The following is a 14,629-nucleotide window of genomic DNA, read 5'->3' as shown; positions in this document are numbered from 1 at the left end:
TTTTTGATGGAGGCTTTAGATTGCTGATCAGTCCTAGACTGAGGTGTTTCATTAGGCTGCCTGACTCCCTCGCCTTCCCTCTGTCAGCAGTCTGTTGCTTGCTTGCGTTTCCTTAGGCAGTCTTGAAGCTGATCACATGGCCTTTAGTGTGTAGTAATTAACGAAGTATTAAATGAAGCAAAAGGGAAAGATGGATTTGATCCCTGTGGCTGACGCACGTGGTATTCTTCCAAAATATTTTGCTCTTGGTGTATAGTAATGCTTTTCGAGAACACAGTATCTTTGGAAAGAGGATGAGTGTGGGAGTCTGCAGGCTATGTAGTCTTTTTGGGGTATTAACTGCTCTGCCTGAATTCATAACCACTCAAGGTATTTCCAGCGTAGGTGTGTGCTGTGCGACCCAACTAGCAGCACCAGCGAGCACTGTTCACGTTCTGCTAGTGAAAAATCTGGGCGGGTGTGTTTTGATTCAGGTGAGAAGAGTTCCTGGGTCAAGCGGTCACCTTCATAAAACCGAGGACGGTGACTGGGAGTGGAGTGACGACGAAATGGACGAGAAAAGTGAAGAAGGGAAGGCCGCTTTTTCTCAAGAAAAGGTAAGTGATGTTGACGATGGTGAGCTAGCCTGTGCACAATTTATGTTTGTGGCATTTTGTGTGTGCACGTATTAATGGATATGCAATTGTTTTACAGTCCCGAAGAGTAAAAGAAGAAAATCCAGAGGTGAGTGGTGGTGATTTATTTTAACATTTTTTTGCCACCTCACCATCCCCCCCTCCCACAAGTCCCCCTCCCCCTTGCAGTATCAGAGTATGATCCATTTGGGGAGGAGACATCAAAATTTCGTCCTCACGGAGTAGCAGAAAAGAAAAGGCATGTAGACTTTGCAGGTCCTGATACTGTCTGAGTTACTTTTGGTCTTTGTAACTTGGGGCCGATTGTTTTAATCTCTGAGCCTGTTTCCTCCTCTGTTAGATGGTAATGACCAATCACACTACTTTTAAGTTGCTGTGAGCATTTGATAAAATCATGCACACGAAGCACCCACTGAGTGCTCAGCTTAGTTGATCTCAACTCTTGATATTACTGTCATGTAGAAAACATAATAGGCATTCAGGCAAAGTCTCTTCTAGATTTTTGGTTTATAGTAAAGCAGATAATTAAAATGGTGGGAGGCTCTAGGTTGAGTGTGCTTTACAATCTAGTGGGTAACTTAGTAGGCAGGAAACACTCTGATCAGCTTCCCTTTGAGAACTGGTCACCTTTTGATTAACTTTACTTCTTCCATCTGGTTAATTATCCTAATGCTAATGTCTAATGATGACTGTAGTTCAGAAGACTTGCTAATTCTCCTAGAGAAAATTTGAGCATATTTAAATAGCTCCAAATATTTTACAGACCTAGTAATTAATGTGTGCCTTGATAAATTCTCATTAAGGAAACCGAAGACTTCAGGATACAGATGATATCCATCCCAACTTTTTCTTTTGTTTTAATTAGCAGACGCTTCCTTTTGATGAAGTGAAGTAAATCTTAGATTCCACTACAAGGGGCCAGCTGGACTTTCTGAGAAGAGTACATCCGAGCTACAATCTATTGTTTCCCTGTCATTCTCCCTTCCCTCTGGTCTCTCCATTCTTCATGCCACACCGATAGGCCTTGCCTAGGGATTTCTCAGTCTGCCTACCTCCCACTGTTAACTGTCCTTCAGTTCCTGTTTCTTCCTGTGTTGATCATAGGAATTCATCTTGGCATTTTGTATATAAAAGATAAGGTTTGTCAAGGAAGTTATCTCCCTCTGTTACAAATGATGGTGAGGACTTCCACAATAGGACCCATTGGCCGCACACATGTGCTGGTTTCTAGAACCATCTTAACCAGGTATCGCGCACTCTGCCCTCTTCTGCCCACTTTGCTGTTTTACCTGCAGTGAAGTGCAGAGTCAAGGTTTTTCATCTCTTTCCTGGAGTGTCTCTAACTAAAAGTGTCAGTCCTGCTTAGGAATAGAACAAAATAACGTGATTTCAGGTAGCATCGTGATTCAGAAAGCATTCATTTTGGTTCACTACAGGACGTCTTTATTGGCATGTTTTCACTGAGTCCTGCCTTAACCTGGTATAGACTGAGGGTTGTGGGTCCTTCCTCTTGAGGATTTGTGAAGTTTATTGTGACAGTATCCTCCTATGTGCTTGTTGAAGTTGCTTTGATAACTGATCTGTTATGTGGATATTAGCAGTATCTTTTTGGCAAGAATGTTTTCTGCATAGACAGGAAAGAGAGTAATGTATAGCATGCTGTCAGTCATCACTGTCGACCTTCTTGGGTGGGATTTAAAAGTGTTAGACACTTCGCCGTGTCTAGACTAATTTGATTTCCCAGTGATATACGTCTGTTCCCGTATGAGTTTATAATTGAGGAAACATGAAACCTTACTTTTGTGAAAGGTTCATGTCTTTGAATGTGAACACTTTCACCAAATTTTAGGAATAATCAGCCCTACCTGCTATTGCACGGCTTCTCAGGCCATTTGTTTTGTTTTGTTATCTTTTTTGTTTTTCACATTTCAGTAGCTGGCATTTCAGTATCCTGAACTGTGTTAAGGGCAGATACAGTGATGGTTGCTCTGTCCTTTCAGCTTTTTAATTAAAGTAGCCCCGTCTTGCCAACCACCCAAATTCACTTTTTGTGTAAGTGAAGCAAAACGTATTTATCTATTACAAAGGGAATTAGAACTGTTGAATATGTAAATGGGCGACAAATGTGTGCACACATGCACATATATATACCTACTGTGCACACTGTTTTAGGAGGTGTTGGGGATACAACAGTAAAAAAAAAAAAAAAAAAACCATGAAATCCCTGTCCTTGTGGCACTTAACATTTTTTAAATTTTATTTTATTTATTTATTTTGAGACAGAGAGCAAGGGTGAGCAGGGGAGGGGCAGAGAGAGAGGGAGAGAGAGAGAATCCCAAGCAGGCTCCGCGCTGTCAGCACAGAGCCTGACGCAGGGCTTGAGCTCACAAACCATGTGATCATGACCTGAGCTGAAATCAGGAGTCAGATGCTTACTGGACTGAGCCACCCAGGCACCCCATTGTGACACTTACATTTTGACGGGAGCAAGTAAAAAACAAGCGACAGACTTTATAAATCAGTACATTATGTGGTTTGTTACAGTGGAGTAGGGGCAATGGGGAGAAAATAGAACGGTGTGGAAAGTACAGGGAGTGTGTTAAGGGACTGTGATTTTTAAATGGGTAGGTCAGGGTAGGCTTTATTGAAAGGGACACAAAGACTTGTAATGTATGTGGAAGAACTAAACAAAAAATCCCAAAGAGCCACTTTTATTTTGCTACCTCTCCTGCCCCTGTGACTGTTCCTTCTTTCCATAGAGGTTTTCAGTTTACAGTATTTTCTTCCAGACTTTTTTCTTCTCATTTACATATAAATATGTAAATAAAGAAACCTATATCATATTAAAAATGTGAATGGGATTATAAAAACCATAAATTTATTTTTTTATTGAAGTATAGTTGATGCAGCGTTCTGTTCATTTCAGGTGTGCAACACGGCAATTCCACAAAAAATGTCTTTCTGGTTTTTGCAACTTGCTTTAAATCTTGGAAAATCTTTCCACGTTAGTTGTTGTAGATCTGCCTCTATTTTAACTGCTGAATAGTATTACCTTGGATGGATTGAAGTGGTTTATTTAACCACTAACTTTGTGAACATTTAGGTGACTGTTATAAACTGCATTCCATTAACATTTTGTGTACGCATTTTAAGGAGCACATGTGCAGGTTAAGCATTTTAAAGAATTTAAAGAACTGTGGGTTTTCGTTTGACAAAATCTGGTTTTGGATTTTTCAATAGCTGCTATCAAAAGCTAAACCACTTTAAATATCTTACATTTTTATTTGTCAATTTTATCTCCGTAAAGCTGAGGCTAAAAAAAAGCACCAATTTATATAGCCTCTGACAGTGTACCTTATAACGTGTACAGTGTACCTTTAAACATCTTTGAGGGTGAAAATGCTTATCTGTGCCAAGTGGCACGTTTAAATGCCAGTGTTTACATTTTGATAAGCTTTTCGAGAATGCTCATCATTTAAATCACAGTTTATTTCCTTGGCTGACTGGAAGCTACTGGAAGACTGGGCTAGTATTTTATTCATATTTATGTTCCCTTTGCATCTAGTAGACGCTCTCTCCATGTTCGTTGGTGACATGAATACCCACACACTGAAGTAAACATTAAACAGGTGCCTGAAGAAGCATATCGTATTTATGAGTAGGTCAGAAGTGAGCAGAAAAATCCAAAGATGCCATTTCATTGAGCTGAAGTTCAGAGAAGGTAGCCTTACTTAGTAGTTACATTCAGACAGAGGAAGATAGTCCAGTAAAAGAGGGGGTGCTGTAGAAATGCTTAATTTGTAAAGGGCTATTTGGCTTCCCTAGGAAGGTATAAGGCAGAATATCCAGGTATTACAGGGTTTGTTGGAGAAGATTAAGAAGGCCAGGGTGGGGTGTTTGTCAGGGGGGCCTTGGGAAGATGTGCTTGGTATTGGGCTGTACCAGGAGATCCTCCTAAATCCGAAAGAAAATTTCCAGTGTAACCTGTAAAGTTCTAGAGTTGTACCGCTCATCTTGAGGTTCATAGCCCAACCCATTTAAAAGCTGGCCCTCCTGTGTTCCTAACTGGACATTTTAGAAGTAGCCTTGCAAGGTATTAGTTATGACCTACCAGTAACTCATAGTTTTTTATAAGTAGGTAATTCATGCTCATTTCATTTATTTATTATTGTATTCCACTTGGATGTGGAAGCCAGTGGTAGAACTTCATGTTAATAATGCAACGGTAATATTAATAATGAAGTTAATGGAGCAAATACTTAATCTGTGCCTGATTTTTTACATGAAGCAGTGCTAAGTACTGTACCATTGTGGGAATTACACAAAAACAAGGCAGAGAGCCCTGCTCTCTAGAAACTTCTCATCGCTTTGGAGGTAGGGGTCGGGAGTAGTATTTGCAAGACTGGCTTCCTCATGTGGGGGTTTCCTATTTGCCATCCTAGCTTTCGTAAAACCTTTCATTTATTATCTCATTATTTATCTTTTTTGACCAGTGATTTGGGAATCTGTTTTTGTCAGATTCTGAAAATAATCGATACATGTTTTATAATCTTTTAAAATCAATTTTGCCTTATATCCTCATTTTCTACATAAAAGTAAAAATGCCTTTATCTTTACATTCACACTTCATTTGGGTTTCCTTTAACCAAGGGAGACATTTGCTAAGGCTTCTACTAAAGAAGCATTCTTTTTAGCACAGCCCCTCTGTTAGGTGGCATGAAAACATATGGTTTGTAACCCTAGATTCACATCAGAAAAGCTGAAAGCTTTAAAAATGCAGATGCCCAGAACTAGCCCTCAAATTATGATTTGGTAGTTGGGGCTGAGGTCCAGGCAAGTCTGGTTTTCAGAAAGCTGCTCATGTGATTGATACATGGCTAGGATCAAAAACCACTGGCTAGGAAAACCACACCAACTGCTCTGAATCCCAAAGTCCACACTGAAATCTGAGAAGATTGTGTGCTCAAAATTTCTGAAGATTTGCTTCAAATATCTGTCTATCAGAAATGTCAAGAAGAAAAGAGAGAGGGGGAGAAGAGAAAAAAACTATGAAAGATGATTCAGAGCCCCCTTGGAGAAGTTGTCCTTATTTAATCAGGTGTAATGAAGGCAGGTGGAAGGTTTGTTGACTCAGGCCCTCTCTAGCCCATAAGAGACATATTGAAGAATTCTGTTACAGAATCGAGGCTAGGTTAGTTGTGAAAATGTTGTTTCCTGTGATATTTTGTTCTGAGGAGAAAAGAAATTTGGGGAGGGTTTAGGTTGAGTTAATTTTATAGCGATTAGTCACAATGCGGAAGCTAAATTTATTGCTTGTGTTTACTCATTGCTGTTACCTGATTGCTAAAACTGCCTTTGGCTTTTTAAATGTATTTCTGATGACATTGTGTTTTCCAAATGCCTGTCAGCTCTGATACGTGTTTGTTTTATATCCATTTGTAGATGGAGGCAAAGGTTTGCTTTCTCCCTCCAGATTTATTATACTTAGCCTTGTCATCACAGATGGCTTTAACTTGATACCTTTATGCCACCATTTTCCAAAAGATGTTCTTATTTTAAATGACTGGCTTTCTGACTTTTTTGTGATAAAAGCTAGATTTGTGATCAGAAATCTTTCTGTATTTCTGAAAATAACCTTCTATTTTGTAATAATTTTAGATTGCAAGAAAAAGTGCAAAGATGATACAATGTTCCCATACACTCTTCACCCAGGATCTCCCACTGTTAAATTCTTATGTGACCCTGGTACTTTTGTCACAACTAAGAAGCAAAAGTGTTACATTATTATCAACTAACCTCAGACTGTATTCATATTTCACTAGTTTGTGTACTAAAATCCTTTTTTTGTCTCAGGATCCAATCCAGGATAACACACTGCATTTAGCCACAGTATTTTTAAAAATAGAAAATGAGAAGATTAAGCAGAGCTCTATGGAAAATTAGCAGACATTGTCCCTTTCTTTTCCCTATTCTGGGATCTTTACCTCTCTTTTACCCAGTTTCAGAGGCCTGTTTCCAGGGTGGTGTCCACCATTAATCTGTTCTTTTCCTCTTCCCTTCCTATCAAAACACCCATTCTCTCAAATGCAGTTCTTTTGATTTTTAATGTTTATTTATTTATTTTTTTTAAAGTTATTTTTTTTTTCAACATTTATTTATTTTTGGGACAGAGAGAGACAGAGCATGAACGGGGGAGGGGCAGAGAGAGAGGGAGACACAGAATCGGAAACAGGCTCCAGGCTCTGAGCCATCAGCCCAGAGCCCGACGCGGGGCTCGAACTCACGGACCGTGAGATCGTGACCTGGCTGAAGTCGGACACTTAACCGACTGCGCCACCCAGGCGCCCGTTTATTTATTTTGAGAGAGAGCTTGAGCAGGGGAGGGACAGAGGAAGAGAGGGAGAGGGAGAGAATCCCAAGCAGGCTCCATGCTGTCAGTGCAGAGCCTGGCATGGGGCTCAAGATCATGACCTCAGCCGAAATCAAGTCAGATGCTTAACCAACCCAGCCACCCAGGCTTCCCTTGAATGCACTTCTTATAGCAAAAAAAAAAAAAAAAAAAAAAAAAAAAAAAGCCAAAAAAAAAAAAATTCCAGCAAGCAAATTTATATTATACTGTGATGAATAACACCTGCTTAATATGTTGGCTTTCTTAGCCTCCAAAAGCATGGAGGTTAAAGAACACCCTACTAACGAATGAGTGGGTCAACCAGGCAATTAGAGAAGAAATCAAAAAATATATGGAAACAAACGAAAATGAAAATACAACAATCCAAACGCATTGGGACGCAGCAAAGGCAGTCCTGAGAGGGAAATACATTGCAATCCAGGCCTATCTCAAGAAACAAGAAAAATCCCAAATACAAAATCTAACAGCACACCTAAAGGAAATTGAAGCAGAACAGCAAAGGCAGCCTAAACCCAGCAGAAGAAGAGAAATAATAAAGATCAGAGCAGAAATAAACAATATAGAATCTAAAAAAACTGTAGAGCAGATCAACGAAACCAAGAGTTGGTTTTTTGAAAAAATAAACAAAATTGACAAACCTCTAGCCAGGCTTCTCAAAAAGAAAAGGGAGATGACCCAAATAGATACAATCATGAATGAAAATGGAATTATTACAACCAATCCCTCAGAGATACAAACAATTATCAGGGAATACTATGAAAAATTATATGCCAATAAATTGGACAACCTGGAAGAAATGGACACATTCCTGAACACCCACACTCTTCCAAAACTCAATCAGGAGGAAATAGAAAGCTTGAACAGACCCATAACCAGCGAAGAAATTGAATCGGTTATCAAAAATCTCCCAACAAATAAGAGTCCAGGACCAGATGGCTTCCCAGGGGAGTTCTACCAGACGTTTAAAGCAGAGATAATACCTATCCTTCTCAAGCTATTCCAAGAAATAGAAAGGGAAGGAAAACTTCCAGACTCATTCTATGAAACCAGTATTACTTTGATTCCTAAACCAGACAGAGACCCAGTAAAAAAAGAGAACTACAGGCCAATATCCCTGATGAATATGGATGCAAAAATTCTCAATAAGATACTAGCAAATCGAATTCAACAGCATATAAAAAGAATTATTCACCATGATCAAGTGGGATTCATTCCTGGGATGCAGGGCTGGTTCAACATTCGCAAATCAATCAACGTGATACATCACATTAACAAAAAAAAAGAGAAGAACCATATGATCCTGTCAATTGATGCAGAAAAGGCCTTTGACAAAATCCAGCACCCTTTCTTAATAAAAACCCTTGAGAAAGTCGGCATAGAAGGAACATACTTAAAGATCATAAAAGCCATATATGAAAAGCCCACAGCTAACATCATCCTCAACGGGGAAAAACTGAGAGCTTTTTCCCTGAGATCAGGAACACGACAGGGATGCCCACTCTCACTGCTGTTGTTTAACATAGTGCTGGAAGTTCTAGCATCAGCAATCAGACAACAAAAGGAAATCAAAGGCATCAAAATTGGCAAAGATGAAGTCAAGCTTTCGCTTTTTGCAGACGACATGATATTATACATGGAAAATCCGATTGACTCCCCCAAAAGTCTGCTAGAACTGATACATGAATTCAGCAAAGTTGCAGGATACAAAATCAATGTACAGAAATCAGTTGCATTCTTATACACTAACAATGAAGCAACAGAAAGACAAATAAAGAAAATGATCCCATTCACAATTGCGCCAAGAAGCATAAAATACCTAGGAATAAATCTAACCAAAGATGTAAAGGATCTGTATGCTGAAAACTATAGAAAGCTTATGAAGGTAATTGAAGAAGATTTAAAGAAATGGAAAGACATTCCCTGCTCATGGATTGGAAAAATAAATATTGTCAAAATGTCAATACTACCCAAAGCTATCTACACATTCAATGCAATCCCAATCAAAATTGCACCAGCATTCTTCTCGAAATTAGAACAAGCAATCCTAAAATTCATATGGAACCACAAAAGGCCCCGAATAGCCAAAGGAATTTTGAAGAAGAAGACCAAAGCAGGAGGCATCACAATCCCAGACTTTAGCCTCTACTACAAAGCTGTCATCATCAAGACAGCATGGTATTGGCACAAAAACAGACACACAGACCAATGGAATAGAATAGAAACCCCAGAACTAGACCCACAAACGTATGGCCAACTCATCTTTGACAAAGCAGGAAAGAACATCCAATGGAAAAAAGACAGCCTCTTTAACAAATGGTGCTGGGAGAACTGGACAGCAACATGCAGAAGGTTGAAACTACACCACTTTCTCACACCATTTACAAAAATAAACTCAAAATGGATAAAGGACCTAAATGTGAGACAGGAAACCATCAGAACCTTAGAGGAGAAAGCAGGAAAAGACCTCTCTGACCTCAGCCGTAGCAATCTCTTACTCGACACATCCCCAAAGGCAAGGGAATTAAAAGCAAAAGTGAATTACTGGGACCTTATGAAGATAAAAAGCTTCTGCACAGCAAAGGAAACAACCAACAAAACTAAAAGGCAACCAACGGAATGGGAAAAGATATTTGCAAATGACATATCAGACAAAGGGCTAGTATCTAAAATCTATAAAGAGCTCACCAAACTCCACACCCGAAAAACAAATAACCCAGTGAAGAAATGGGCAGAAAACATGAATAGACACTTCTCTAAAGAAGACATCCGGATGGCCAACAGGCACATGAAAAGATGTTCAGCGTCGCTCCTTATCAGGGAAATACAAATCAAAACCACACTCAGGTATCACCTCACGCCAGTCAGAGTGGCCAAAATGAACAAATCAGGAGACTATAGATGCTGGAGAGGATGTGGAGAAACGGGAACCCTCTTGCACTGTTGGTGGGAATGCAAATTGGTGCAGCCGCTCTGGAAAGCAGTGTGGAGGTTCCTCAGAAAATTAAAAATAGACCTACCCTATGACCCAGCAATAGCACTGCTAGGAATTTATCCAAGGGATACAGGAGTACTGATGCATAGGAGCACTTGTACCCCAATGTTCATAGCAGCACTCTCAACAATAGCCAAATTATGGAAAGAGCCTAAATGTCCATCAACTGATGAATGGATAAAGAAATTGTGGTATATATACACAATGGAATACTACGTGGCAATGAGAAAAAATGAAATATGGCCTTTTGTAGCAACGTGGATGGAACTGGAGAGTGTAATGCTAAGTGAAATAAGTCATACAGAGAAAGACAGATACCATATGGTTTCACTCTTATGTGGATCCTGAGAAACTTAACAGGAACCCATGGGGGAGGGGAAGGAAAAAAAAAAAAAAAAAAAAGAGGTTAGAGTGGGAGAGAGCCAAAGCATAAGAGACTGTTAAAAACTGAGAACAAACTGAGGGTTGATGGGGGGTGGGAGGGAGGGGAGGGTGGGTGATGGGTATTGAGGAGGGCACCTTTTGGGATGAGCACTGGGTGTTGTATGGAAACCAATTTGTCAATAAATTTCATATAAAAAAAAAATAAAAGAAAATTTAACATTAAAAAATAAATAAATAAATAAATAAAAGGATGGGAGGTATATAGAATATGTTTTCTGATCTCTATAAAACGAAATTAGAAATCAATAACAATAAAATAACAAAAAAACTACAAAAAAAATATGTTGGCTTTCTTGTAAGCTTTTATAATTAAAAATGTATGCTCATTGGGGCGCCTGGGTGGCTCGGTTGAGCATCCAACTCTTGATTTCAGCTCAGGTCAGGATCCCAGGTTGTGGGATTGAGTGCCACATCAGGCTCCGCTCTGAGCAGGGAGTCTGCTTAAGATTCTCTGTCTCTCAAGGGACGCCTGGGTGGCTCAGTCGGTTAAGCGGCCGACTTCGGCTCAGGTCATGATCTCGCGGTCCGTGAGTTCGAGCCCCGCGTCGGGCTCTGTGCTGACAGCTCAGAGCCTGGAGCCTGTTTCAGATTCTGTGTCTCCCTCTCTGTCTGACCCTCCCCTGTTCATGCTCTGTCTCTCTCTCTGTCTCAAAAGTAAATAAACGTGAAAAATTAAAAAAAAAAAAAAAAAAGATTCTCTGTCTCTCTCTCCCTCTTTCCCTCTCCTCGGCTAGCACACACTCTCAAAAAAAAAAAAAAAAAAAAAAAAAAAGAAAAAAATTTGCCCCAGAGGGCATATATAAGCTGAACTGATAGAATTAGGTCCATAATGGTAAAATTTGGAGGATTCTAGTTGGTTGTGAAAGAAGGTGTTTTGTACAGGGAACTTCCCTCTCCATTCCTCTTGTGCATCTCTTCATATTTTCCTGAGGACTCACCCAGATTGCTTGTGCACCAGTGAGAGTCAGAGGCTGGTCCCTTCATTAGATGCAGGATTACACCTACAGAGTGAGGTTGCACAGGGTGCTTGGGGATCCAGTCACCAGTGCAGGTAACTAGCTCTCCTTCCTGATGATGGCCCAGGAATAAGGGAGCAGGGCAGGAGATGGGACCTCCCACGGAGGAAGACAAGTTTTCATCTCTAGTAAATGCCATTAAGGTTTTTTTCAGTTTACAGTGGTCCTTGGACTAGAGGTGGGATATTCTGTACGTGCTGATGTGGCTTTTGGTTGTATCTCAAACCTTAAGTGAGACGATGGGATCAGTCAGCCTGAAAGATTCTTCACAAAAGATCATTTGGTGTAGGCCCAGGTCCTCTGGCTGGTTAAAGAATACAGGTTCTTCTTACACTGTCATATTCCCCCAACATTTTATGAAAATTTTCAAAAATACAGCAACATTAGAAGTATTTTATAGCAAACATCTATGTACCTACATTTAGATCCTACCATCACTATACTTGGTTTATCATGTGCACATCTATTCATTCATCAGTGTGTCTTCATTTTCTGATGCATCTCAAAGTAAACTGCAGACATTAGTACACTTCCGCCTATGACTTCATCACTAATATTGTGATGAAGCACAACAATTTTGAGGAAGCACAGAGTAACAATTTCATGTCTTAAACTTTAGAAAACTTGCTGCAAAAATTTTCTGATGACTTCTGATTGTTTTAGAATTGATAGTAAGCTTAGAAAATAATATGGTTTGTTTTTTGGTTTTTTGTTTTTTTTTGTTTTTGTTTTTTTTCATTTTCATTGCTGTTCCTCTTCTAGTTTTATTTTCTGGTCTTTCAAGTTTTGTTCAAGGGCAGAGTTCACAGAAAGTAGGGCTCAGAAATACTTTTGGTATCACATTAGGGTTGGATTTCCAACCTTGAGGAAAAAACATAACCTGTCGTTCTGACTTTTCCTTTGGGGAAATGTGTTTTAAAAGTCCAATTACTTATGTATTTTTCTTAATCCAGTGAATAAATCATTCATTAGTCAAAGTAATGATTAAAGGTTAAATGATGATTAAAGGTTACTATCCTAATATCCTTTCATTGGGGAACTTTAACGTTGGACTATGTCATATAGATACAAGACCTATAGAAATTGTGTGACAAGAAAAAGATGATCCTAGAGCATCTTTCTGTTACCAAATTTATCAAATTTAAAATATCCAGTAGTCCATGCCTTTTCGCTTTAGCTCAGTGGCTCTCTGAAAACATCAGGAGGATCACCCAGGGCACTTGTTAAAGATACCCATTCTCTCCCGTCTCCCTGAAATTCTGAATCCTAGGCTAGGTGGACCCAGGAATCTTAATCACGCGTCCTAGGTGATTCCAATACACATCATCAAAGGACAACACTTGGGAAAAACTGCTTTAAAATTACTTATGTAAAATTGTCTCTGATAAGTGGGACTTAATGTAACCACACTGACCTTAATGTCTCATTTTGGTTTCCTTAAGTGCTGTAACAGTGGCTCTCTTAACAGATGGCGGTGAATGCCAGCAGTATACCCGAGCAAATACGGTCCCTTTCTGTGCAGGATCCTCAGGTATGTTTCTCCACCAGTCCTTTATGTTTGAGGTGATTTGTAGACCTATTTTTAGAAAAACCAACATTTTAGGAAGATAGACAGTTTCGGGGTAATCCATCAGAACCGGAGGCTTGTAAACTCTCTCTTTTTTTAATAGGTATGGAGAAGAGAGTACTGTTACTATTGACCATGATTTTCAGGACCCCCAACCTTTAAATGATAGGTTCAAGAGCAAGGATTGATTACCAGACTGCTTCTGAAATTGTTGGTACTGTGTGAAATAAGATAAGGAAAGAAAATGACTCCCCATTCGGTTAGACTCTAGCTATAAAACAGTATAATTAATTGATACTTTTTTTTTGGCTTCTGGTTGGATTTTTATAACCTGTTTTCATAATTCTTTTATCATTGAATTTTATGGGCCAATTTATCTCTACAACTTGCCTTGTAAAAATGGAAGTCCACTGACTGTGAAATGCATTTATACTAAAAGTTACATGACGGAAAACATGCGCCGTGAGTCGTGTTGGGTGCTGATGAAGGGTGCTGAGCAGTGCAGGGGTGGGAACATGGACATAGAAGCAGAGTGCAGACCCCCATTCTGGTTTCACTGTATAATTAGTAAGCAAGCCCTTTTGCTTTCAAAGTCATTATACTATCAAGCATCATCAGCCTTAGGATCACAACTTTGTCCCCCAAATCTGCACATCTGTTGATAAATTCATTTTTATCCTACCTGATGTGTGTTTTATGAAAAACAGCTGTGTACTGAGGAGAGAATAATGGAATTTCATGGTTGCAGGAAGCCTGTTTTGAAGTCAGACAGCTAGTCCTTGGCCCTTATTTTATAGCCAAGGAAGCATAGGCTTGCAGAAGTTGGCTCACGTGAGGTCATATAACTGGTTAGAGGCAGAGACAGGATTCAGTTTAGGTCTTTTTACTCCATATCAGGCAACTCAGTAAAACACCTTGAGATAAACTTCAGGGACTGGTTGAATGATAAAAGGCAAGTGAGGAATAGTAATTTGTCAGGAAGTGAATAGAATAAGGGAAACAGGAAAGGGGATTAGGATAACTGATATTATGTAACACGTAGTTGATGAGTTGTTTTCATATATTTGTTCTTCCAGCAAACTTTTGAGACTGGTATTATCCCCATTTTGTAAGTGGGAAAATAGGTTCAGGGAATGACTTGCTCATGATTGCATGTCTGGTCAGTGGCAGAGGCAAGTCTTGATCCAAAATCTCTATTTTTCTACTCCCAACAAGAAGGTCTGCTCATTTCTAAGGGTTTGTAGGAGTCAGGAGGAGCTATGGAGTAGAGGCATCTGTGGTTGATGATTTATATTTATGGAAATCAGTTCTAGGTGAGAAACGCAGGGAAGATAAACAGTGACCTAATCTACTGGATTCCACTTTCCTTTGCATCCTGAGGTTTAAGGTGCCCAACCTTTGTGTTGGGACTAAATCCCAATGGATGTAGTCGGTCAGTGGCTAAGGTTGCAAGATGCTCCTTTAAGATGGCTGACCCTTCTTCCTTGGACTTGCTGCAGCTTATACCAATTGCTCATAGGACCCACACTACCATTGAGGTTTTCTGTTTGAAAACAGATCTGTTTG

General features: G+C 39.6%; 1 protein-coding gene across 2 annotated transcripts in view; it reads left to right on the top strand.

Annotated features, from left to right (window-relative positions):
• The window catches only part of STK39 (serine/threonine kinase 39), a 315,140-nt gene that overhangs the window by 171,009 nt on the left and 129,502 nt on the right, over positions 1 to 14,629 (top strand). For both annotated transcript variants that reach the window (XM_030323833.1, XM_030323834.1), the window contains exons 11-13: positions 474 to 596; positions 694 to 723; positions 12,965 to 13,027. In XM_030323833.1, the coding sequence (XP_030179693.1) occupies positions 474 to 596; positions 694 to 723; positions 12,965 to 13,027 (216 nt within the window). The remainder of the gene's footprint in view (positions 1 to 473; positions 597 to 693; positions 724 to 12,964; positions 13,028 to 14,629) is intronic.

The sequence above is a fragment of the Lynx canadensis genome, chromosome C1 (genome assembly GCF_007474595.2).
Source record: "Lynx canadensis isolate LIC74 chromosome C1, mLynCan4.pri.v2, whole genome shotgun sequence".
Classification (NCBI taxonomy): domain Eukaryota; kingdom Metazoa; phylum Chordata; class Mammalia; order Carnivora; family Felidae; genus Lynx; species Lynx canadensis.
This window is presented reverse-complemented; position numbering and strand designations above follow the sequence as displayed.